The following is a 22,093-nucleotide window of genomic DNA, read 5'->3' as shown; positions in this document are numbered from 1 at the left end:
CCTTCTCTAAGCAGCCAATACATTACGGAAGCTGTCTGTTCCCATTTGCCATCGACCCCCAGTAATTTGGTTTGGTCTCTAATGGCACAGTTCATCCTCATCATCAGCCAGTCTCTGTATCAGTGTGTGTGTACCTGTGTGTGTACCAGTGTGTGTGTACCTGTGTGTGTACCAGTGTGTGTGTACCAGTGTGTGTGTACCAGTGTTCGTGTGCCAATGTCATCAATATCAATGAGTATAGGAGTGCGTGGACCACAGCAAGGATCAGCTTTCAGGAATGATAACACTTCACCTCGGTACTCTACAGTCGGCGAATTTTTTAGTTATTTTTTATTTTTTATACATGTATACATGTAGATATAAAGATGCAGACCTTTTTATTTCATGTAGAGCTTTCGTGTGATGGCTGTAAAAGTCTCTGTGGTGAGACTGTGAGCTCAGGAGCCCCACCGACACACAGCAGCTGAGCTCAGCTCAGTCTGGTGACCTTCCGGAAACTTCTCAAGGGCTCTGAGGCAGACCCATTCATTAACATTCTCACATTCTCTTCATTTAAAACAGTGAACAAAGTACAATGACACAGACTATGCAGATGACATCTTTGGTTGGTATTTCAAAGCAGTGGTCCGGGCCATGTAGAACGTGTTAGAGGCGCTGTTTGAATGAAGGGATGAGTGTTTCTTGATGTGTTACATGGATGGGTATGGCACGGTGGAAGAGCATTTTGACAACAGATCAAGAGCGAGTCTCTTCGGATAAAAGCCTCCACTGAATAAACACATAATTATTACTGTGTAAGTTTGTGTCGTTTGTGTCACAAAATGATTTTTTTAAAGGTGGACTGGTCAACCGTTTTACAAAGGTGTGCCAGTGTGAACTATATGAGTTGTAGGTACAATTAATCTTGTTTTTTCTTTTCTCTCAGGGGAGCTTTCATGTTAAAGGACATCAGTTGAGGGAAGAGAAATGGAGGATGAACATCAGATCACAGATCCATCGTCATGCCAACCAGACTGACATCACACACTTGAAGGACTCTTGAAGTCTGCAGAATTCAGAAGGAAGATTGTCCTCTGATTGCACAGGAGCACCAGGAAGTATTAGTAATCCCATTACCACTGCTCCACCACGAAGGGAAGGGATTGGTCAAAAGGAGTCCTGAGGTGTCTCCGCCCACCAGTCGTTGTGACAGGAGCAAAGACTGACAGGGAGAATTCCGATGAGGGGTTTTGAATTGTGACCTCACACAATTGAGGGCGGGACAACATGATCTCCCAGGTTCTCCGTTGGCTGGTGCTGGTGTCCTTCATCCTGCTGACCATTAGCGGGAACGTGCTCGTGTGTCTGGCGGTGGCTTTCAGCAAACGTCTCCATCGCGTCACCAACTGCTTCGTGGTGTCGCTCGCGGTGACCGACCTGCTCCTGGGAATACTGGTGCTGCCCCTGTCTGCCACCCTGGAGCTGCGTGACAACCACTGGCCCCTGGGGGGCGCTCTGTGCAACATCTACGTGTCCCTGGACGTGATGCTCTGCACGGCCTCCATCCTCACCCTGGTGGCCATCAGCGTGGACCGCTACCTGGCCATCTCCAGCCCGCTGCGCTACCCCTGCAGGATGACGGCCGCCCGAGCCGCCCTGGCCATCGCCGCCATCTGGGCCATGTCGCTGGTCGTGTCCTTCCTGGCCATCCACCTGGGCTGGAACACGGCCGACTTCAGCGTGCAGCACCTGGGCCGGGGCGGGGGGGAGGAGGGGGGGGGAGGGGGGGCAGGAGGAGGTGGCCGCCTGCCGCTTTGAGTGGAACAACAACTACGTGATCTTGGATGCCTTTGGCACTTTCTACCTCCCGCTGCTGCTCATGTGCGGGGTGTACCTCTGCATATTCAGGGTGGCCCGCGAACAGGTCTGTGTTTTGTTTACTAAGATTGATCATATATATATACATATTCATATATCTGCATTACATACCACCATACATAAGTCTCTTGTGCAAAAAATCCCATATTGTCATATTGTTAGCACAAGAGATTGCACTGTTTTAAGTACGTATGTAATGTTGCGTGACATCCCAGCCCATTTTTTTGGGATGTTTTCATCCAAGCATTCCTCTCAGAATGACGTGAGGTCTGAGTGAGACATCCCCATCTGCCCCTCCCGTGTCTCTCTGACCCACGCTGCCCTCTTCTTTCAGGTGCGCCGTATCCGCGCCTCCACCCCCTCCTTCGCCCGCAAGCCCCCGGTAACGGTCGCCACGCGGGAGCACAAGGCCACGGCGACCCTGGCGGTCGTTCTGGGCGCCTTCGTCATCTGCTGGTTCCCCTACTTCACCTTCTACCTGGTGATGGGCCTGAGGGGGGAGAGGAACCCTCCAGCCATGGCCCATTCCGTGGTGCTGTGGCTGGCGTACTTCAACTCGGTCCTCAACCCCATCCTGTACCCCTCCCTCAACAGGGACTTCCGCAAGGCCTACGGGGAGCTGCTGCGATGCAGGGGGCCGCGCTGCCGGCATGGGCCCTCCATCCTCCGCCTGTCCCCGCAGAACGGAGCTGCCGTCAGCGGAGGGGAGAGGAACGAGCTGTCCAAGGACAACCAGGCGCAGGGAAGGGACCTCATGCTGCAGGAGAATAACAACAATACGACATGAGGCCTCCTCACACTGGAGCTGAAACCCCCCGGTTATACTCTGGCTCAGTGGATGCTCAGTGGTTAGAGCATTTGACTGCAGATCAAGAGCTCGCAGGTTCAAATCCCCTCCGTACCATACAGGCTTTTGGATAAAAGCATCTACTGAATAATTACTTTACACACATATACATGATCGTAATCCATAGCTTCAACAGACCAGTTATTACACTGTGTAATGAAAACAGTTTGGGAGGAAGTCCCCTGTCATAGCCGAATAAGTAACTTGGATAAGTTATCTATCACCTTCCATTTGACTCGAGTTCAGACAACACTGAAGGGACAAAGAGAGGAGAAGAGTCAATATTAACCAGCTGGCAGTCTTATCCTCCGGACTGATCATTTCCCTGGCTAACCTGACGGGAAAGACTGTTAAATGTTTCCAGGAGATCCCTAGTCAACACAGTGCTCACAGACAATGACAGTGAATGGGTGACTACCGTGACGTCTGAGTTGAGTTCAGTGGATACATGTGTGTGTGTGTGTGAGTGTGTGTGTGCCTGTGTGTGTCGAGACCGGAGCAGGCCCAGTCAGAGATGATCTGGAAGGCATCCAGAATCTTAGCAGGAAGGTTAACCCTAACCCATTCAGGGCAACTGATTCCATACCGGACACCTGATCAACCTTCCAATACGTATCCCATGTGGCAGTAAGCCAGTATGTTCCACAGAGCTCTCTCACAAATTAAAAATGACTCCAGCGTGACTTGGTCGAGTCAGTGTTTGACTGTATTTAACCTACGTATCTGATTCTGGCTCATTGTGTTTGTGTCATTGTGTTTGTGTTACCCCACAGGCTTTTGTGTTTCCCTGTTTCATATTGCTGATACCTGTGTAGATTGTGGTGTTTCTGCTATCCAATGTGGCTTCATTTTCTTGTTTTGAAAATGACTGTGACGAAGTTGGATTCCCAGAACCTCAGCATAAACACAGCATCTGAATGAAACTAAGCCAGCAGTCCTCCAGCCAGATAATAAGAAGTGTTCCTGCCCTCTTGTGGCCAAAAGTATTAAAACGCACGGTCGGTTTTGAAACAAAAACCTTACCTTTATTGTGGAAATCATTGGGTATTTGTGCATGTCATCTTTTAACAGCATAAGTGCAGGATGCCAATTATTGATGACTGATTGGAGGAGAACAATTTAACGCTATAGAATATATACCTTCCATGGCATTGTCTTAGACTGGTTACCAACACAACCTAGTCAACAGTGAAATAATGTGTATGTATATAATAGTTTCATTCTATATTGTTGTAATTTTTTACAACAATACCCCTTCAAAACCCAATGATTGGCAAAAAGTCAGAAAAATGATCCATTAAGAGAAACTAATATAAACATAATCAAATGTTTCCGTCTGACAGGCAAGGTCAGATACTCTGGCCGCCAAATAAATGTTTCTGTCATACATTTCAGGTCATACATGTTATCTAAGTTAAGTTCCACAAAATCTGTTGATTTACTGTAAATATCCATCTCTTATAAACAACCCACACACCCTAAAGGCACATGGATATGTAAAACATATTAAGACCAACAACTGCTACAGATCTAATTTACATGAATGTGATCAGGAACTCTGGATAAGCCTGGACATCATTGAAGATCACAAACATTGTTGGCTTAGCCCCGTTATCTGTGACGCTGTCGTACAGGTCTGTCGTGCCGCTTTTGGCAGGAGGAACAATCAGGCTTGGGTTTCCCAGTGTGTGATCTCCCACCAGGACCAGGGCCAGGTACATGCGCTTGTGTCCCTTAGCATCAGGTTTCGCGTACCCATTTGCGGAGTAGCTGGGGTCCACCGCAAAGTAAGAGCCGTTGCCAAATGCAGCACCTGTGAAGAAGATCATTTTGAGGAGTTTAATACTTTTCAGGCAGAAGTAACACACCCCTTTTCCCCTCACCTTTAGACTTTGAGCCCCCATTTCCTCAAGTCTGTATGATACATGTAAGATGCAATGCAAGAAAATGGCACCAGAAGCCATTTTGGCCCTTTTTCCCCTGATACATCAGCCCTTTTAAGTGGGTGAAAGCATGCTCTGAAATAGCTACTCTTAGAAGCACTAGAAGACAGTCTTTCAAATGTCCTCACCGTGTTGTCCTGCATAGCTGCGATTAAAGCCGTTGTCATTAATGTGACCGATGGAGCTGGAACTGGTGCCGTGGAATAGCTGTTTCTCGTTGTTGGTGTGCTTGTTCTTGTTCTCCAGGTGTTTCTTCTTTATCTGGTAGTTCTTCCACAGGGATCCATTCTGGACTCTTTCAATCTGCCAAAACAATGGAAGACAGCGTATAGGTTGAGATGCAAGTCGGTTCAGTGCTGATCAGATTATCTGACAGTGTTTCGGTTCACAAAACCTTATATAAGTACTTTGATGATGGCGGAGGCCAACCCTGTCTTCCTAAATTCCTTCTCCACACGGATGTACTCTGGAGATCCAGGATTTAAAGTGACCATCTTCACGAGGGAAGCCTTCATGTCTTCCCAATGAGCTGGCAGGGACGCAGAACCATCATCTGAAAAGAAAAAGTAAGTTACAATAAAACAATTAGAAATTTGTTATTTACAACCATCCCATTTGAGTCCTAGTCTTAGGCTGGAAATAGACTGACATGACCCACCTTTCAGATTTTTTCTATACAACTCAATTTCACTCTTAACTTTTCCGATAGTTGATGCTTTTTTGCGGACCACATCAGCATGGTGGTCCACATTGTGTATCTTGATTCTGATGGAGCTTTTACGTTCTAAGGCCTCCTCCAGGTCAAAGTTGGTGAAGATGTCAAAGGGTTCCATCGTTCCCTTCACCTTGTCTTGGTACTGCCACTCTACCAGCTTGATCAGGAGATGGGCCTTCTGTTTGTGGCTCTCAGCCTTCTCCACCCTGTCGATCATTTCTCTGACCTTCTTGTGTGCAGTGAGGACATCTCGGGTCAAACCCTCCAGGCGGATGACAGAGTCTGGGCCCTTCTTCTCCAGGCAGACGCTGACAGAAAGCTCCTTCTGCAGGGCCTGCAACTCCTCCAAGTCCCTCTGGCTGAGCTGCTGGATGTGCTGACTCTTGACATCCTCATTAGACTGCTCCTTCACGATCATGTTTTCGATCCGAGCCTTGGCTGCACTCACAGACCTGTGTTTGTCTGCACACAGCTGGAACACTACGGGGTCAAACTCCTCCTGCTGCATGACAAAGTTCCTGGTCTCAGAGCTGTCCTCGCTAGGACCCATGAAAAAGGATGTGACTGAATCTGTAGTGTTGGGGCAAAAGGGACAAACAAACATGAATGCCACAAAGTGTGATCCCAACTTCAAGAAGTCTACAATCATAGTTGTCGATTTATCAGGTTCATACTCTGAGACCTTTCATCTTGGTTAAAAAGCCCTTCTCCTCCACTTCCTCCCCCTGTCTCTTCTGCATGCTCTTGTAGAATTCAGTCAACATGTTGGGCTGGAATATCAGAATCTTCACGCTCTTAACCACGCTGGTGTTCTTTTTCTTCACAAAGTTCACCACAGCGTCCATCATGGCGTCCGCAACTGCAGAGGGGCTGACTCCGCCCAGGCCTGATGAAGACATGGTGATGCACAGTCAGACTAACAGGAAGGGAGACAGACAGATGGGCGAAGATAATTGATCCTTCACCGTGACAGATCATATTGGAGAACTGACAGTGTAGGATCGAGTGAGATCAGGGAGTGGTGGGGGGACATATGAGTTGGAGAACACAGAGGCAGAAAGATGGAAAAGAAGACGGAGAGGAAGAGTGGTTAACCCTCGTGCTGCCTTCGGGTCACATGACCCAAAGGTTCATAACGAACCATCGTTGTGTTTACCCAATTTTACCCAATACAAAAACAAATAAAAATAATTTTCTTTTAACCATTCCAATGTGGGGGGTCTGAGACAGCCCGACAGTTAAAAGAAAATGCTTCACTTTGTTTTTGTATGAGGTAAATTTGTCGCAATACGACGGTGGGTCACAATGACTGATGGGTCAGAATGACCCGAAGATAACACAAGGGTTAAGGATGTGGCGGATTAAACCTTCAAGCACACCCACAAATATCATCAGGAACAAGAGTAAAGAGTTCAACAAAGCACAAGACCAGAACATAGACCCGTGTGTGGTGTATCCTAGCACGTGAACCCCAGAGGAATGCAGCAAACCTGTAACTATTGTGAACAGACTGGTGTGCTACAGTACCTGTTCCAAGGGCGGGGAAAGCCACTGAGGTGAGCTTGTGCTTATCACAGGTCTTAAGGACTTCATACACAATGTCCTTGATCTTGCTGGGGTCATTGTGGCCCATGATGTGGATAATGCGTTTACAAGGGAGGAGTCCCGCCGATGTCATTATCATTAAGCACGGCTGGAACTGTGGAGATTTGACTGTGGAGAAACAGAAAGAATACTTTGTCAAAGGCAAAAGATACAATGTGCCTACACAGTAAACCCAATAACTTCACACATAACTTTTGTGGAAACAGATAACATAAAATTATTGAAGTTAATAATAATTGATTAAATCTATTAAATGATTGTTTTTCTTAAGAGATTAGATTACTTAAATAGTTTAATTGGTTTCCACAAACGTTTAGTAAACCAGAGTACAAATAATCATTGATTGGGTATAATTAAGCACAAACAAAATGGATACTAACCGATCCGTGCACATTCCTGTTCCACCTGTAATCCAGCTGCATCTAAAATCGCCTTTGACACACCTGAAAAACAGAGAAGACAACAATTTGTGGATTGTTAACAACATCATGAACAGAACAATCACACCAACAACACAACTGTCTGTATCCAACCAACAGACATACGGTACATGAAGCCTCACCTGATTTGAGACTGAAGTCCTTGTTGGAGGAGTTAATGATGACATCACTGCTCTCTTTGGTGATGTCTCCAGATGACACTTCAAAGGTCAGGTGACCCATCTGCATGCGGTACACGCCGAGAGAGGCTGATGACACCTGTCCAAAGAAAGCTGTGGAGACAAGAGATGAGAGGCTAAATAGGTGAGATATTCAAAAGGAATAAACAAGTTAGAAAAGTTGATAAGAAAAAAGAATTTCAATCCAGTTTACCAGGAGACTGCTGTGATTTGTGATGGGGAGAATTGGAGTGATGAGATTGGCCAGATGAATGGGTTTCCATCCGACTTCCCTGAGCCTGGCCTTGGAATTCTTTGCTAAAGCACTAATGAAGAGGGTGTCAATTATGTATTATTAAAAGACACATACCTAATCAAAATTCACCATGACATTAATTCAATTAATTAATTCCGAAGGAAATTCCAGAACCCAGAGGAAAATTTAAGAACAATTTTAAAAGAGACATTTTTCTAACTCACATCCACAGTTTGGGTGTCAGTATGATGGACCACAAAGGCCACCTCACACAGGTACTCTGGGTTTGTAGTCCTGCTGAAGGTCTGGACCTCCTGCAGCATGAGGCTGGACACCAGAGACCTGGGGAAGCTCATGTTACCCGTGCCGATGGCAGGGAAAGACAGGGACCTTAGTTTCAACTTCTCAGCCTCCTTTAGGCAAAACCTTATGATAGTCCTGAGTGCCTGAAATGACAATGACATGCGGTTATTGTCACCCCCCAATGACAATACAATATGAAATCTGTTGAAAAAGATAGCTTCCAACTCTGTCCACAACAAGTCTCAAACATTGTTTATTGACCTCTTCTGCTTGGCCAGCCCCATGGTCCCATGGTGGACAGACTGCATGGAACACCCGCCTGCATCGCAAGTTGAAGCCATCAGTAACCAGGACTTTCCCATAGGTCAACCTGCCACTGCCCGCCTCATCTCTGGCTGCTGATTGGAGCTGAGGCCCAGCGGCTTGAAGGATGGCGTTGGAGACGGCGCCTGTCCCAAGGTCCACGTTCTCAGCGATGGTGTTGACGATGATGTCAGTCTGGTGGGGTACAAACAAAAAGGTCAGGGGGATGACATCTTACTTCAAAACATCAAAAATGTGTCCATTGCACCCGACAGTCACCATGCATAGTAAAATAGCATACTAGCAAAAATATGTGTGCTACTTTAATTGTTATTAAGTACAGTCTGCCATGCCACGAGGAGGCAGGCATGAGGAGGTATACTCACATGTTGCTCTTGGATATTCCCCTTCCTGAGAACGATCTTCATTCCTTCTTGAGTACGCTTGGACTGCAGGAAGTCCTCTCTGTCTTCCCTCTCAAACTGCCTGTCTTGGCCTCGCTGCCCAGAAGAGCCGGCAGCCTCTTTGCCTTCATTGTAGCCTCCTCTACCTCTCTTTCCTCTGCCTCGGCCTCCTCTGCCTCCTTGTTCCCAGTCCCCACCTCCCCATGATGACTGTCCTCGGCCTCCTCTGCCTCCTTGTTCCCAGTCCCCACCTCCCCATGATGACTGTCCTCGGCCTCCTCTGCCTCCTTGTTCCCAGTCCCCACCTCCCCATGATGACTGTCCTCTGCCTCCTCTGCCTCCTTGTTCCCAGTCCCCACCTCCCCATGATGACTGTCCTCTGCCTCCTCTGCCTCCTTGTTCCCAGTCCCCACCTCCCCATGATGACTGTCCTCTGAATCCAGGATGTTGGTGTCCTCGTTGTCCCCTTCCTCTGTATCCAGTCCCCCGTTGAGCTCTCTGTTTTGGCAGGTCCATTCTCGGGTTCCGGTCACCAAAGACAATCTGGATAGCGTTCGCCATGGCCGTCACTCTTTTCGCATCGTTGTCAACCAGGTGGATCTCAGCCAGGGAACCCTTGTTTCTTTCGGTGTCGCAGAACTCCCGCACGGCTTTGGCGATGGTGTCGCTGCAGATGTCCAGAGGAAAACCGAATATTCCAGAGCTTACGGCGGGGACCGCGACCGACGAGCAGCCCATCCTCTCCGCCGCGCTGAGGCTCTGTGTCACAGCCTTCTTCAAACGACACACGGCTGTAAAGCGGTCGGAGTCTGTGAAGCGCGGGCCAACTGCATGGATCACGTGTTTACAGGGCAGGTTTCCTGCGTCTGTCACCACAGCATCGCCTGGACTCAGCTGTCCGTACTTGCTAATGTGATCATCACTGAGCTTCTGAAGCTGTGGCCCGGACGCACGGAGCAGAGCTAAAGCCAGACCACCGATGTGTTTCAGATCCTCATTGGCCGCATTGACCACGGCGTCCGCTCTGAACTTGCAAATGTCGGCCATCGTCACGGAGACGAGGACCCCGCTAGCCGTTCGAACTTCACAGCAAGGTGAGGTTCGGAAGCCTTCGTCTTCATCTTCACCCTCCTCCTCCTCCTCGTCATCCAGCATGTGATTCTCCTGTAACAGCACCACACAGCTGTATTCCCTCATCACGGTGGGTAAGAACATACTGCCCTGCTCTAGAAAGTACTTCTTAGCTCCAGGTTTCATGATTTTCAGCTCATCGGTGCACAGATCTGCTGCAATACTTCTAAAGGCTTTCATGACTTCCTTGACATGGAGTCGGGCTCCAGAGATGAAGATTCTAGGTCTTCTAGGATCAAAGTGAACTTTGACCTCATCAGGTTTGGCAAAACGTTTCCAATCCTGTGATTTGTTGTCCTCAATGAATTTAGCCACAGCACAAGACTTAACACGGACAGACTCTTTAACCCGCGAGTACTTCTTGACAAAGTCCTCCAAACTGCTGCTGACTTCCTTTACCGGCTCAAGGAAACCAGACACCGTGATTCCAAGGCCTCTCTCTAGATTGATCACCACAGTTTTTTTCTTGGATGTGTTGCAGGAGTCGAGTAGTTGATTGTTCAGTGTCTTCCATTCAGGCATTTTCAAAACCCCCTCGTCTTCAATGTTGATGTGGTACAGGAACAGCACCCCTTTCAGCCTCTTCTCTGCCTCTGTCAGGGCTCCTTCTGAGCTGCCAGTCAGATGAATCCCCCTACCCTCGATATGGTACACAGCACTGATGCCCCGCGAGGTGAACAAGTCCTGTGACATCTCCATGGAGTCCACAGACTTCAGGAAGTCCACAAGAACAGGGTCCACATCCAGCTGTTTCTTCTTCATCTCAAGCTCCCTCTCCAGGATCCACATCCGCACTTTGAGCACCTCTGCAGCCAGACCTGAGAGAACCAGCTTCTTGGTGATGTCAACGTAGGAGAAATGCATCTCAGCAGATATGGCTGCTACAGCCTTCTTAATTCCCATTTGCTGCAGGATGTTGAACTTGGCAGGAGGCATATCTACTTCCTCTCTTATACCATCCGACTGCCTCTCGATCTTGCTCAAGGCTTTCCCCATGATGTTCTCCACAGGACGCTTTAGATGTCGCAAGTTTTCCTCCAGTCCTGCGATGGTCAGAGTCCCTCTTGAGAAATCGGGGACTAGGACAGCATCCTGTTTCACCACAGAGCGGATTTCTGTCTCCACTGCTTTCCAAGCTGGTGCATTTGTTGTGCACTCAAAGGCGGAATATCGGGCGAGGATGTTACAGAAGGCATCAGAGGCGTTGTCTTTCCATTGGTCGAGCTGTTGAGCTGTTAGGCCTCGCTGTCTGATTAGGGATGGTAGAGGACTCAGCCTGGCCTCTGGAGAGTCCATGTTTACCTGACAGAAGTGGGTCTTCATCTGGTCGTCGATGACCGAAAATAGTTTCTTCATGACCAGGAATTTCCACACGGCAGTGTGCACGCGCTTTGTGAAGGCGTCTGGCGTCTTCCACAAAGGGCGCTCCTTACCATACAGGACGGTGCCTAGTGACTTGTAGTATGGATACACATCGACTTTGACACTGCTGATAACGTTAGCTCTCTTCAGAGTTTTTACTGCCCCTGAAATAGACAGAAGTTTTGTTTGTTTTTTACAGCAAATTACAATTGACAAGACATTGGACTTGTATAGGATTTATCCCAGTGAATCACTCAGCAAAGGTTTTACCTTTTGACTCTTCAAATGTCACAATGGCCGCATGTTCTTCTGGGATGAGGGTGCAGTCCTTCACTTGGCCCCCCCACCTCTCAAAGTAGAGCTCCAGCATCTCTGTATTACAGAGGACAGGGGTGAGGTTCTCCACTCTGACACACTGGACCATCTCCAGAGGACAGCCAGTCAGACCGTGCTGCCGGAACTTCTTATGAGTCATGCTTTCATCCAGAAACCGGCCAACATCTGAGAAGGAATACAGAACAACAGTTGTTGAAATTTAAAACTAGAATTCGCAATAAGGCTTGTTCGCCATTTAGTGTGCTGCCAGCCAACCTAATGATATTTGATGCAGTAACGTACCGTTGGGATTCCTGAAGGTCACCACTGCAGTGTTTATCTCAGAGATGAGCTCCAGATCAAAGTGGTCTTCATCCAGGTGACCGACACTTTCCACTATCATTCCCAGTACTTCCTTGGACATGGTGTCGGGAATTCCCTGGAGGACCACAGCAGTGCTCTGGGGAATCCCCTCTTCACCCACAGCTAGGCCAGCACCAGGACCAGTTCCAGGCCCAGCACCAGGACCAGGCCCAGTTCCAGGCCCAGCACCAGGCCCAGTTCCAGGCCCAGCACCAAGCCCAGCTCCTGTTCCAGACATGCTTTCCAAGTCTGGAGGGTCCACCGACACATCTGGTTGAACAATATTCAACTTTGTTTAGATTCACACAAAGTTTAAGAGTAAAGGTTTTAATTAGCAAGAACAATATAAAAAGGTATACACTCTGAGTTAAAATAATTATACACTCAGGAGAAAGTTGACATGTTCTGGACTGGAACACTATTCACTACTACAGAACGTGTATTACCTGATTTTCCATTATTTCCTTGATTAATCTGAGAAAGAAAAACATTTACATTTGGATGTTAGTCATTCATAAATGGCACAGGTGCAGTCTATCTTTCAGTGGCATAAAAGTTTAGGGTGTGTTAGGCTACAGTATCTTTCAAACAAACCAGATGTGGGTTTAGGCAGGCCTAAACAGTTTCTGTCAGGGCGGTTTTATGACTAGGACTCGCTCACCGATTCCGGAGATGTCTCTTCCTGGTTTCCGTCCGACAATGAAACGCGTAGCTGCACCGTCTCCTTGTCTATGGTAATCTCATGATTTCTTTTTTCAAGGACGCTATTCCTCACTGTAACAACAACACGTCATTTTAGCTACGCAGGGAGCACGTCCACGTGACCAATAAGAAATGAATAGTATTCGTTTATCATAGTCATGTCAACCATCGTTGTCTGGTAGGTTTAAATAAAGGAAGATGAATCAAGGTAATTAAATCGAGGATGGCTTTCTTACCGTCTTCCGATTGGAAAAACACTGTCGCTATGTTGGTTTTCAGATCATCGTATTGTATGATGCAGTCCCCTCCACACGACTTCTTTTTACTTTGAAAATAAATGTGGAGCTTGTTCTTTACCCCAGCAGAGACGACAGTTTTCCAACTTCCCTCTACCGTCAGGGGGAAAGGATGTCCAGCCATTCTTTCACCTCGCAGAAAGACTGAGCAACTCAAGCGTCGTCTTTTGTTGTACATCAAGTTGTGAATCTGTAATTTCAGTTTCGTTTCAGGTTGTTATGACGAGGAAAAGGTTTGCCAGGCTATGATGTCGGCAAGCCTACAGGATAATAGTTGACCTTTGTATACTGGATATACGGTCTACAGATTATTACGCCTATGTTTTTTAATGATAAACAAACTTCGGTTTAGGCACCTTTCGTAAAGGAATAATCTTTTGTTTTTGGTTATTTTACTGTGGAAAGGATTTGAGATGTTGAAATTAGTAAGCAACCATGTGTTATTTCCAAGAGCTATAAATTAGGATTAACAGTCATTTTATTTCAAAGACTGTTGTTATAAAGCCAACAGTATTCTAAAACAACTTGATGATTTCCTGTTGGGTTAAAACTAAGATTTCTAATGTAACCAGCAGATGGCAGTATAGACTGTAACAGACCCTAACGAGACCGAGAAAAGCTTTCGCCTTGCTCTGCTGCATGTGCCTTTCACAAATGAACAGGCAAGAACGATCTTTTGGTTTTGTCTCATAATAAAATCTGTAGTGTTTTTCCCTCAGTCTTTTCTCGGAAAGGGTGTGATCTTTAGTGTATAAATGTGTATCCCCTCTGTAACTTTTGCTAGAAAAGAGCAGACATCTCCATATGATCTCAGGTTGTTCATTGTGACCAAAAGAACACAGAAAATAACACAAATTCTTATTTGGAGTCATCACAGAGCCAGTACCACAGAGGTCACCATGTCTGACAAGCAGCAGCCGTCAGAATATGTGACCCCACTATAACTGCTTGATAAAGGAGTTCGACTTCAAAACATTGTTTGGGGTAGTTATGTCACTCTTTCCCTAGAAAAGAGCAGACATCTCCATATGATCTCAGGTTGTTCATTGTGACCAAAAGAACACAGAAAATAACACACCTGATGGCAGGACAGACCCTTTGCATGTTAGGGGAGGGGGTACACATTATATCAGGTGAAAAAACGGCCTGATATAATGTGTATCCCCTGATTCCCCTCTGTAACTGTTGCTAGGAAAGAGCAGACATCTCCACAAATAAACGTATTTATGTAGATAAATGAGTCCCTTGTTACTATGGAAAACCCTGTTGAGTCTTCCACGTCGCAATTTGTTCCATTTAAGAGGTAAATTCGAAGTGCAGCAGTTAGACATTGGGATTCGGCCTTAAACTCTGCTTCTCTGAGTGCACGCGTGCTCCTGCGGACAGGGGATGCAGATCCTGGTGGGGGATAGTGCCTTGGCACGACACCGGCAACAACTCTCAGCGTAGCAGGGGAGGTGGGGGAGGGGCAAAGTGAGCTTGAGCGAAGTGAGAGGAGCGGTAGGGAGTTGTGTACTGAATGTAGAGAAGAGAAATTGAAGCTGAAGTTTTAACTTGCTGGCTCTGAAGAGGGAGGCGGTGGACATTATCGGGCTTGGATTTGTCCCTTTTATAGTTTTTGTTTCAATTATTGTCTGAGAGGCCTCTGGCTTGCTGCATGATCTCTCCTTCCTCATGTGGGTGGAGTCAGGTGGCTGAGCGGTTAGGGAAGCGGGCTTCTAATCAGAAGGTTGCCAGTTCGATTCCCGGCTGTGCAAAATGACGTTGTGTCCTTGGGCAAGGCACTTCACCCTACTTGCCTCAGGGGGAATGTCCCTGTACTTACTGTAAGTTGCTCTGCTAAATGTCTAAATGTAAATTTTAAATGTAGTGTGTCATCAGACTAATACTGCACTGTGAGACACAGAGAGAGAGGCTCAGCATGGAGACAGAAGGAGCACCCAAACACACACCATGTTCATACTACAAACACCGTACACGCACGCACCGTACACACACACACACACACACACACACACACACACACACACACACAGGAGTAGTGAAAAGCTATGTGTTGTAAGGCATTCAGAGCTCAGCAGCGACGCAAAAGGGCCTGCCTCTCTCCGTTTCTCTGAGAATGTGTGTGTCCCAGAGTAGAGAATGTGAAACCCAAGTGGAGGTGGTAGAGGGCTGTGGTGGCAGCAGAGGTGGAACCGAGAGGGAAGTGGAGCTGAATAAATGATTGTGGCTGCTGTTTGTGACTGCACAGTACGTCACACCGTAAACCTGCCTCTTCCACGGAGAGACTCCCTTTGTCTTGCTGCTATATGTTTACAAACATCTTCCCCAGTCTAGTTACAAGTAAATCTGACGTGGGGACTACTGATTGTCGTTATGAATAGGAACAGACGGAGCTCTGATAACGGATCAGATCAAAGACCACTTGGGGTCTATGTGGACCAGGAGGGAGTCTGTTTGGACCAGAGACAGAGAGAGATAGAGAGCGAGAGAGAGACAGAGCGAGAGAGAGGCCCAATGCGCAGCAAGACTGAGTATCCAGCTGTGGTCAGTGTGTTACAGTGTGTTACAGTGTGTTGGTGCTTGTTAATGTGAGGAGAGGTGAGAGATCCTGTAGCTTGAGTCTCACACACAGAGAGAAACCCTCCACTCACAGATGTCACCTGGGCTCAGACTCTCTCTCTCTCTGTCTCACTCCCTGCCTCACTCATTCTCTCTCTTCTCTCTCCATACGCCTCTCTTCTTTCTCTCTCCCTGCCTCGTTTGCTCTCTCTCTCCCAATCTGTTTCTTTCTTACTTACTTGCACGTGTTCATCCTTTCCTCCCACACACTGTAGCCCCATGTATTCTTGGACTCTCTGCTGATGAGTAAAGTGCACAGGCTAGCTGTTTTCACCTCATGAAATATTGACTGAATTACATGTATCCACCCACAATTCAACCTCTTTCTTCACATAACGTGTATCCGAGGACCCTGACAGCCCCATGTGACCAGTCCAGCCCGTACTTTAACCCCTCAGTGCTTCAATCCACAGACTTGCTTTAATCCTTGAAAGACAGGAAGAGAGAAATGGCAGATTAGGAGAGGGAGGAGAGAAAGGAAGGTTTGCCAGTTTAGCTGTTTCAGGAGAGCTCCCAGTTCTCAGAGCTGCCTGTATTCAAACATTTTTGTGTGTGATCCCAGAATTGGTATGCATTACAGACTCCTACTGATGTACGTGTGTGAATACAGCTCTCTTTGTGTGCGGAGTAAGAAACAACCAGTGTGTGTGTGTGTGTGTGTGTCAAGCGTGTCTTGCGATAAAGCGATATTCAGAATTGTCTCTCATCCCTAGATATCCTCTCTATTCTGGGCCTCCCGTTGTTTCTGTCACTTCCCATCATGCAACACACAATCAACTGCTAAACTCGTGGAGGAGAGATACGGGGGCCCAGGTTCGTTTGAGCGCCCTCAGCGTGGGGGCTCGGCAGTGCTCGCGGCTCATTGGAGGAGGCGACGGGGTCGCTGCGTGCCATGTTTACGTGGGGGGAGTGTGTGTGTGTGTGTGTGTGTGTGGGGGGGGGGGTTAGGGTTGGTGTTTTGTTTATGCCCGGGAAACAGCTTGATCCACTGCCTACGGGGGTTGGAAACAGACCCTGAAATGTCACGGAGGGACACATGCTTTTTGGTGACACAAAGTGTGCATGTGTGTGTGTGTGTGTGTACTGTCTGTTTGTACGTACTTTGTGCCGAACGTGGTCTTCAGAGTGGGCTGTATGTACCGTGAGCCGTGCTTATCGCTGTGAACCAGCTGCATCGTCACGTTTGTCTTTTTCCTCCGCATCAAAGCTCCACGCAATTTCACGTCCAACTCGAGGTGCCTGTCCCAGGCTCGGCCTGACGTTGGTAATGTTCGCTTCCTCCTGGCCTCTGTTCGCTTCCTCCTGGCCTCTGTTCGCTTCCTCCTGGCCTCTGTTCGCTTCCTCCTGGCCTCTGTTCGCTTCCTCCTGGCCTCTGTTCGCTTCCTCCTGGCCTCTGTTCGCTTCCTCCTGGCCTCTGTTCGCTTCCTCCTGGCCTCTGTTCGCTTCCTCCTGGCCTCTGTTCGCTTCCTCCTGGCCTCTGTTCGCTTCCTCCTGGCCTCTGTTCGCTTCCTCCTGGCCTCTGTTCGCTTCCTCCTGGCCTCTGTTCGCTTCCTCCTGGCCTCTGTTCGCTTCCTCCTGGCCTCTGTTCGCTTCCTCCTGGCCTCTGTTCGCTTCCTCCTGGCCTCTGTTCGCTTCCTCCTGGCCTCTGTTCGCTTCCTCCTGGCCTCTGTTCGCTTCCTCCTGGCCTCTGTTCGCTTCCTCCTGGCCTCTGTTCGCTTCCTCCTGGCCTCTGTTCTCCATCCAGATGCACAGGAGACCGCTGACAGGGGAGGGCTTGACACATATTGGAGGGAAGGACGCTCCGGTTCTGTGATCCGAGTTTGCCACGTCCGGCATCGCGTTACGCAGTCCGCCCTCCCATTTTTTTCTTCGTCTTCTTTTCTTTCCACCGAACGGCTCCAATTAAAAGACGGGAGTCAGGTGGCTGAGCGGTTAGGGAGTCGGGCTAGTAATCTGAAGGTTACCGGTTCGAATCCTGGCTGTGCAAAATGACGTGTCCATGGGCAAGGATCTTCACCCTACTTGCCTCGGGGGGAATGTCCCTGTACTTACTGTAAGTCGCTCTGGATAAGAGCGTCTGCTAAATGACTAAATGTAAATGTAAAAGCCATAGCCGTCGTTTCTTGGATCTTTCTGATCGCTCGGTGACACCCTTTCAAATGGAAACTCTCAACAGACAAGCAAAGCTAAAGCGAGTTTGTGACGGGTCTGTGAATGTGCTAGATGGTTCCGGGATAGTGTTTGTGACAGCGTGGGTTACAATGCTATTTTTACCCCTGCTCTCTCAGACTAAAGTACCCCCTCTGCCCCCTCTCCTCCCGGGAGATTTCAAGAACTGTGTGAAGAACCACCTCAGGTCAGGGCAGCATCCCTCTCGCTGTGGGGGTGTGTGTTGCGTTTGGAAAAGAAGGTTTTCAACGCCTAACCATGGACTGTGCTATATTTGCCTGGTACGGGAATAGCATCGTGGGGAATGGACAGGTTTGCCTGCAGTCATTGTGGGCTTTTTCTAGACAGAGAAAGATGGAAAGAGGACTCGAGAGAGAGGAGAGAGCTGCTTCTTGTTTGACTGAGCATGTCACCAGTTCAGTGGAGTGAGAATATAAAGGTGGCCCTAAAAGCTCTGGGTCTCCATGCAGTACACTGTTACATAACCCAAACCTGTTCTGGTGTGTACGTGTGTCTGGTGTGTGTGTGTGTGTGTGTGGATTCAATCTGTGTGTGTGTATGAATGTGGTAAAAAAAATATTCATGCTGTGTATCTTTGTATGAATTCTGTGAATTTATTCCGTGTTTGTCTGCATGCATGCTGTGGATTCATACTATGTGTGTGCACATGCATGTGTGATTTCTCTATGAGTGTGTGTGTTTTCTTGTGTCTTGTTTGCTTGTGTGTGTGTGTGTGTATATCCCCCTCATTCCCCTCCCGTCTTCCATGAAGGGGCTGTCAATGCGAGCCAGCAGAGATGTTGAGCTTGGTACATGACATGCCCTTCTGCAGCCTCTGAAACTACAGATCATCAGGGTTTGCGACAGCTTGCATTATTAATCACTGCAAAACACAGCGCTCTGCTGTTTCTAAAGAGCCAAACTTTTCTTCACCCAAAGTCACTTTGTAGGTCAAGGGCTCTGTTTCCAGAAGGAGTGTACTGCTCAACGTCACCAACATCCTCTGTCTGTAGTGACATTCAGGAAGCAGCTCACCCTTAAACTGATGCAGTTTTCATGCAAACTCATACTAGACTGTATAACACATGTTTTCATTAATACATGATTTAAACCTGTATTAAATAGGCAATGCTAATTAAGAGCAAGTTAAATGCACCGTTTAAGAGCCTTCCTCCATCAGTTTTAATTGCACATCTCTAAGTTACGCTGAAAATCGTGTTTTTGATGTCTCGATGCATGGCAGGGCTGCTTGCCTGTGCTTGTGTAGGACTACCTCTCCTGGCTGGCCTCCTGCATGTGTGTGTGTGATTATGTCTGTGTGTGGGGGAGGATTCTGAGTCTGCATGTGTGTGTGTGCGCATTTGTGTGTTTATACGAGTCTGTGTGTGTGTGGACTCTGTACCTCCCGTTCTGGTGTTTCCACCTCCTGTTGGGTAGCGTGCAGTGAGAAGCAGAGGTGTACTGAGGTAGTAACGTTTATTTCTGCTCCCAGATGGCAGAAGCAGAACAGAACAAGCTGCAGAATCTCCCCTGCAATGCTACACTACCAACTTGATTTTCTCCACAGCCAAGGGCTGTTCATCTGACTGAACACCCCATCACAGGAGCCTGGGAGACTGTGGAGAGTGGAGGAAACCTGGTTGACCACAATCTCATGGAATGTATTCATTTAGCAGACGCTTTCTTTCAAAGCGATGCACAGAGTGGGATTCGAGCCTAGGACCTCTAGATCTGCAGCTAAATGCTCTAATTACTGAGATAAACGAGACGAGCACACCAGCTGAGACAAATCATTAACATATTTTTAAAAAGGCTTTCTTCTGGGATGTTGAAGATTAGATGGGGCTTTTTGACTAGGCAAAAAGAGACCAAATAATATTCAAAAAACACAGTTAAGCACAGATTCTTCTGGGGTTTAATTGAAAAACAATGTTTTGGTGTTTATTTATTGTTTGAGGTAGATGATTCACTCAGTTGGTGTGTATCGATGCCGCAATATTATTAATATGCAGTAATATGCCCCAGTGCTTATGAGGAATCTGGAAAGTATTGCATTGTATTTGGAGATAAAACAACTGTCTCCTAAATAAAACTGAACTTCCTCATGTTTTTAATGTTCTGCTGTTTGTAATGATCAGAGCCAGTAGCCTCCATCTGGGTTTGACTGAACAACTACACTAATTCCCATGAGGCACCTCAGCCCCGATCTAATCAAAGCAGACTGAACGATGCAGATTAGAGCACCAGCCCATAACTCTTATAAACAGACAAACATTTTCAAAATACTCCCATTCAGCAGTTGAAAGCGCTTTGCACCGTGAAAACAAAGTCGCTAAATGATCCATCTCAAAAGAACTATTGCACCCATCTGTCAACCCCGTGAAAGCTATTCTGGCCACGCCCCTGATGTCTTTACCTGCCATGCCCCTGATGTCTGTTCTGGCCACGCCCCTGATGTCTGTACCTGCCATGCCCCTGATGTCTGTTCTGGCCACGCCCCTGATGTCTGTACCGGCCACGCCCCTGATGTCTGTACCTGCCCAGACTCCTGTGTCTGTACCTGCCATGCCCCTGATGTCTGTACCTGCCCAGACTCCTGTGTCTGTTGTTGTCCCTCAGTGGCGTTGGCCCTGCCACCTTCTGTCTCCTTCGTTCTGGGCCGGGGCCTTACTCAGCCTCTGGTGTTTTCTTATCGTCCTCCAATTAAAGTGTTTTCATTGGACGGGAGCGAGTCAGGGTCACAGCTAGTCCTACCCAATTAATCTTAAGCCCCGGGCTGCTGATAAACCACAGCAAGATAAAACTTCAGCCGCCAACTTTTACTGCCTCGGTTTAAGTGTTGGTCCTCGTTCCCCCCGCTCAGTCTTGACTGGAGAGCGTACACAACCCTCACCCCAGCATGTCTTCGCCAGGTTCCTCCCCTCGCCAGGTTCCTCCCCTCGCCAGGTTCCTCCCCTCGCCAGGTTCCTCCCCTCGCTAGGTTCCTCCCCTCGCCAGGTTCCTCCCCTCGCCAGGTTCCTCCCCTCGCCAGGTTCCTCCCCTCGCCAGGTTCCTCCACCTCCGAGCAGGCTGTAAAAACAGAGAGTGATTAACATTAGTCACCCCTCTCTGAGGCGTCTGCTGAACCCTCTAAAAGTGGCGGGAAAACTCATTATTTTCACAGTTTGTGTGAAAACACTCGACGGTGGTCTGGTCTCGGAGCTGATTGGGTGGCCTTGCTGGCAGGAGTATCCCTCCTCATGTCTCCTCTTACTTCCTGGATTTTAACAGTTGCTGTGTCCCATTCTGCCATGTAGAGTTAGGTCCTCGTAGACAGGAAGTGGATGAGTATGACAGGAAGTGGATGAGTTGGACAGGAAGTGGATGAGTTGGCTGGAGCAAAGGAGGGATCTCATCAAACCCATGAGGTTGTCACCATGGAGACCGCCCTCTCCCGAGTGTCTTCATATTTGTTTGTGGGGGGTCAGATGGATGAGCGGTTAGGGAATCGGGCTGTTTATCAGAAGGTTGCCGGTTCGATTCCCGGCCGTGAAAAATGACGTTGTGTCCTTGGGCAAGGCACTTCACCCTACTTGCCTCAAAGAGAATGTCCCTGTACTTACTGTAAGTCGCTCTGGATAAGAGCGTCTGCTAAATGTAAATATTTTACGTAGAAAATCCAGCAGACAACCTAGGATCAGAAGTGTAAAGTCCTAACTGTGTTTCGGTGCTCAAGGAACTTCTTTTTTTTTTTCACCAGCCCGTTATTAGAACATGATGAGTCCCCTGTTCACCAAGCAGAAACAGTGTGAGGCTGATCCACTAATCCCCCTCTAATCCCTCACTGGAAACCTTTAAGGATGATCCTGCCAATGAAACCCAGATCAATACACTTCTTTCTAATGAGATCACACACTAACACAACCAACACCTGCTTCGTCAGCCTTCATTTACAGAGCCTGTTTTATGACATTTGACATTCTGAGAGAGCATTCATTCTATAGATCAGGGACCATCAGTGCATAGTTTGACAGTATTTTGGTGGCGGGAGTCAATCTCCCAGCATAGATCTGCACGTCTGTTGGTTCAGTTTCAGAAATCCCTTTCGCCTGTGAGTGGAAGGGATCACGGACAGGGAGAGGGTTATGAGTGGTGCGTGTCTGTCGTTGCCACGGTGATGGTGAGTAATGCATGGACGCCATACAGCTGAGTTTGATGACATGTGGGATACTGACTTGCATTCTGTCGATTCATGTCACCCCTCCTCCCCCAGGTCTCCCTCCCTCCCTGTGTTTAATGCACATCCATATTTAAACTGCCTAA

The 22,093-nt window shown here is 47.9% G+C and overlaps 2 protein-coding genes and 1 long non-coding RNA gene across 4 annotated transcripts; 2 read left to right on the top strand and 1 right to left on the bottom strand.

Moving 5' to 3' along the window:
* The first annotated feature begins 1,266 nt into the window (after positions 1–1,266).
* Positions 1,267–2,644, top strand: hrh2b (histamine receptor H2b). The gene is given in 3 exon segments (XM_067256719.1): positions 1,267–1,767; positions 1,769–1,903; positions 2,192–2,644. Coding segments are annotated over 3 exon segments (1,089 nt in total).
* A 1,059-nt stretch (positions 2,645–3,703) lies between these two features.
* On the bottom strand, positions 3,704–13,161 carry LOC136963063 (protein mono-ADP-ribosyltransferase PARP14-like). Of its 2 annotated transcripts, XM_067257056.1 has the most exons (17): positions 12,941–13,161; positions 12,664–12,776; positions 12,449–12,476; positions 11,943–12,272; positions 11,595–11,825; positions 8,814–11,488; positions 8,386–8,622; positions 8,046–8,267; positions 7,780–7,891; positions 7,530–7,679; positions 7,348–7,410; positions 6,890–7,075; positions 6,045–6,248; positions 5,306–5,932; positions 5,055–5,200; positions 4,776–4,950; positions 3,704–4,517 (listed from the first exon to the last, which is right to left on the bottom strand). In XM_067257056.1, the coding sequence occupies exons 1-17, from the start codon at positions 13,122–13,124 to the stop codon at positions 4,240–4,242; spliced, it is 5,961 nt and encodes a 1,986-aa protein (XP_067113157.1). In that variant the 5' UTR covers positions 13,125–13,161; the 3' UTR covers positions 3,704–4,239. The 2 variants fall into 2 exon arrangements, with proteins under 2 accessions (XP_067113157.1, XP_067113158.1); XM_067257057.1 differs by lacking the exon at positions 12,941–13,161 and having other exon boundaries at positions 11,943–12,291; positions 12,664–12,774.
* Positions 13,162–17,556: 4,395 nt separating this feature from the next.
* LOC136963062 (uncharacterized) lies at positions 17,557–19,851 on the top strand. Its single transcript, XR_010878963.1, has 3 exons — positions 17,557–17,675; positions 17,911–17,978; positions 19,284–19,851. It is a non-coding gene; the product is annotated as an uncharacterized lncRNA (long non-coding RNA).
* Positions 19,852–22,093: the final 2,242 nt, after the last annotated feature.

This window comes from Osmerus mordax, chromosome 19 (genome assembly GCF_038355195.1).
Source record: "Osmerus mordax isolate fOsmMor3 chromosome 19, fOsmMor3.pri, whole genome shotgun sequence".
Taxonomy (NCBI): domain Eukaryota; kingdom Metazoa; phylum Chordata; class Actinopteri; order Osmeriformes; family Osmeridae; genus Osmerus; species Osmerus mordax.
The sequence above is the reverse complement of the archived record's forward strand: the minus strand, read 5'-3'. Positions and strand labels throughout refer to the sequence as shown.

Coding starts and splice junctions, on each gene's coding strand:
- LOC136963063 (XM_067257056.1), bottom strand. CDS start 13,124: ATGGCTGGACATCCTTTCCCCCTGACGGTAGAGGGAAGTTGGAAAACT. Junction 7,411..7,529: donor GGACTTCAGTCTCAAATCAG/GTGAGGCTTCAT, acceptor TCTGTTTTTCAG/GTGTGTCAAAGGCGATTTTA. Junction 5,201..5,305: donor GTATAGAAAAAATCTGAAAG/GTGGGTCATGTC, acceptor TTTTCTTTTCAG/ATGATGGTTCTGCGTCCCTG.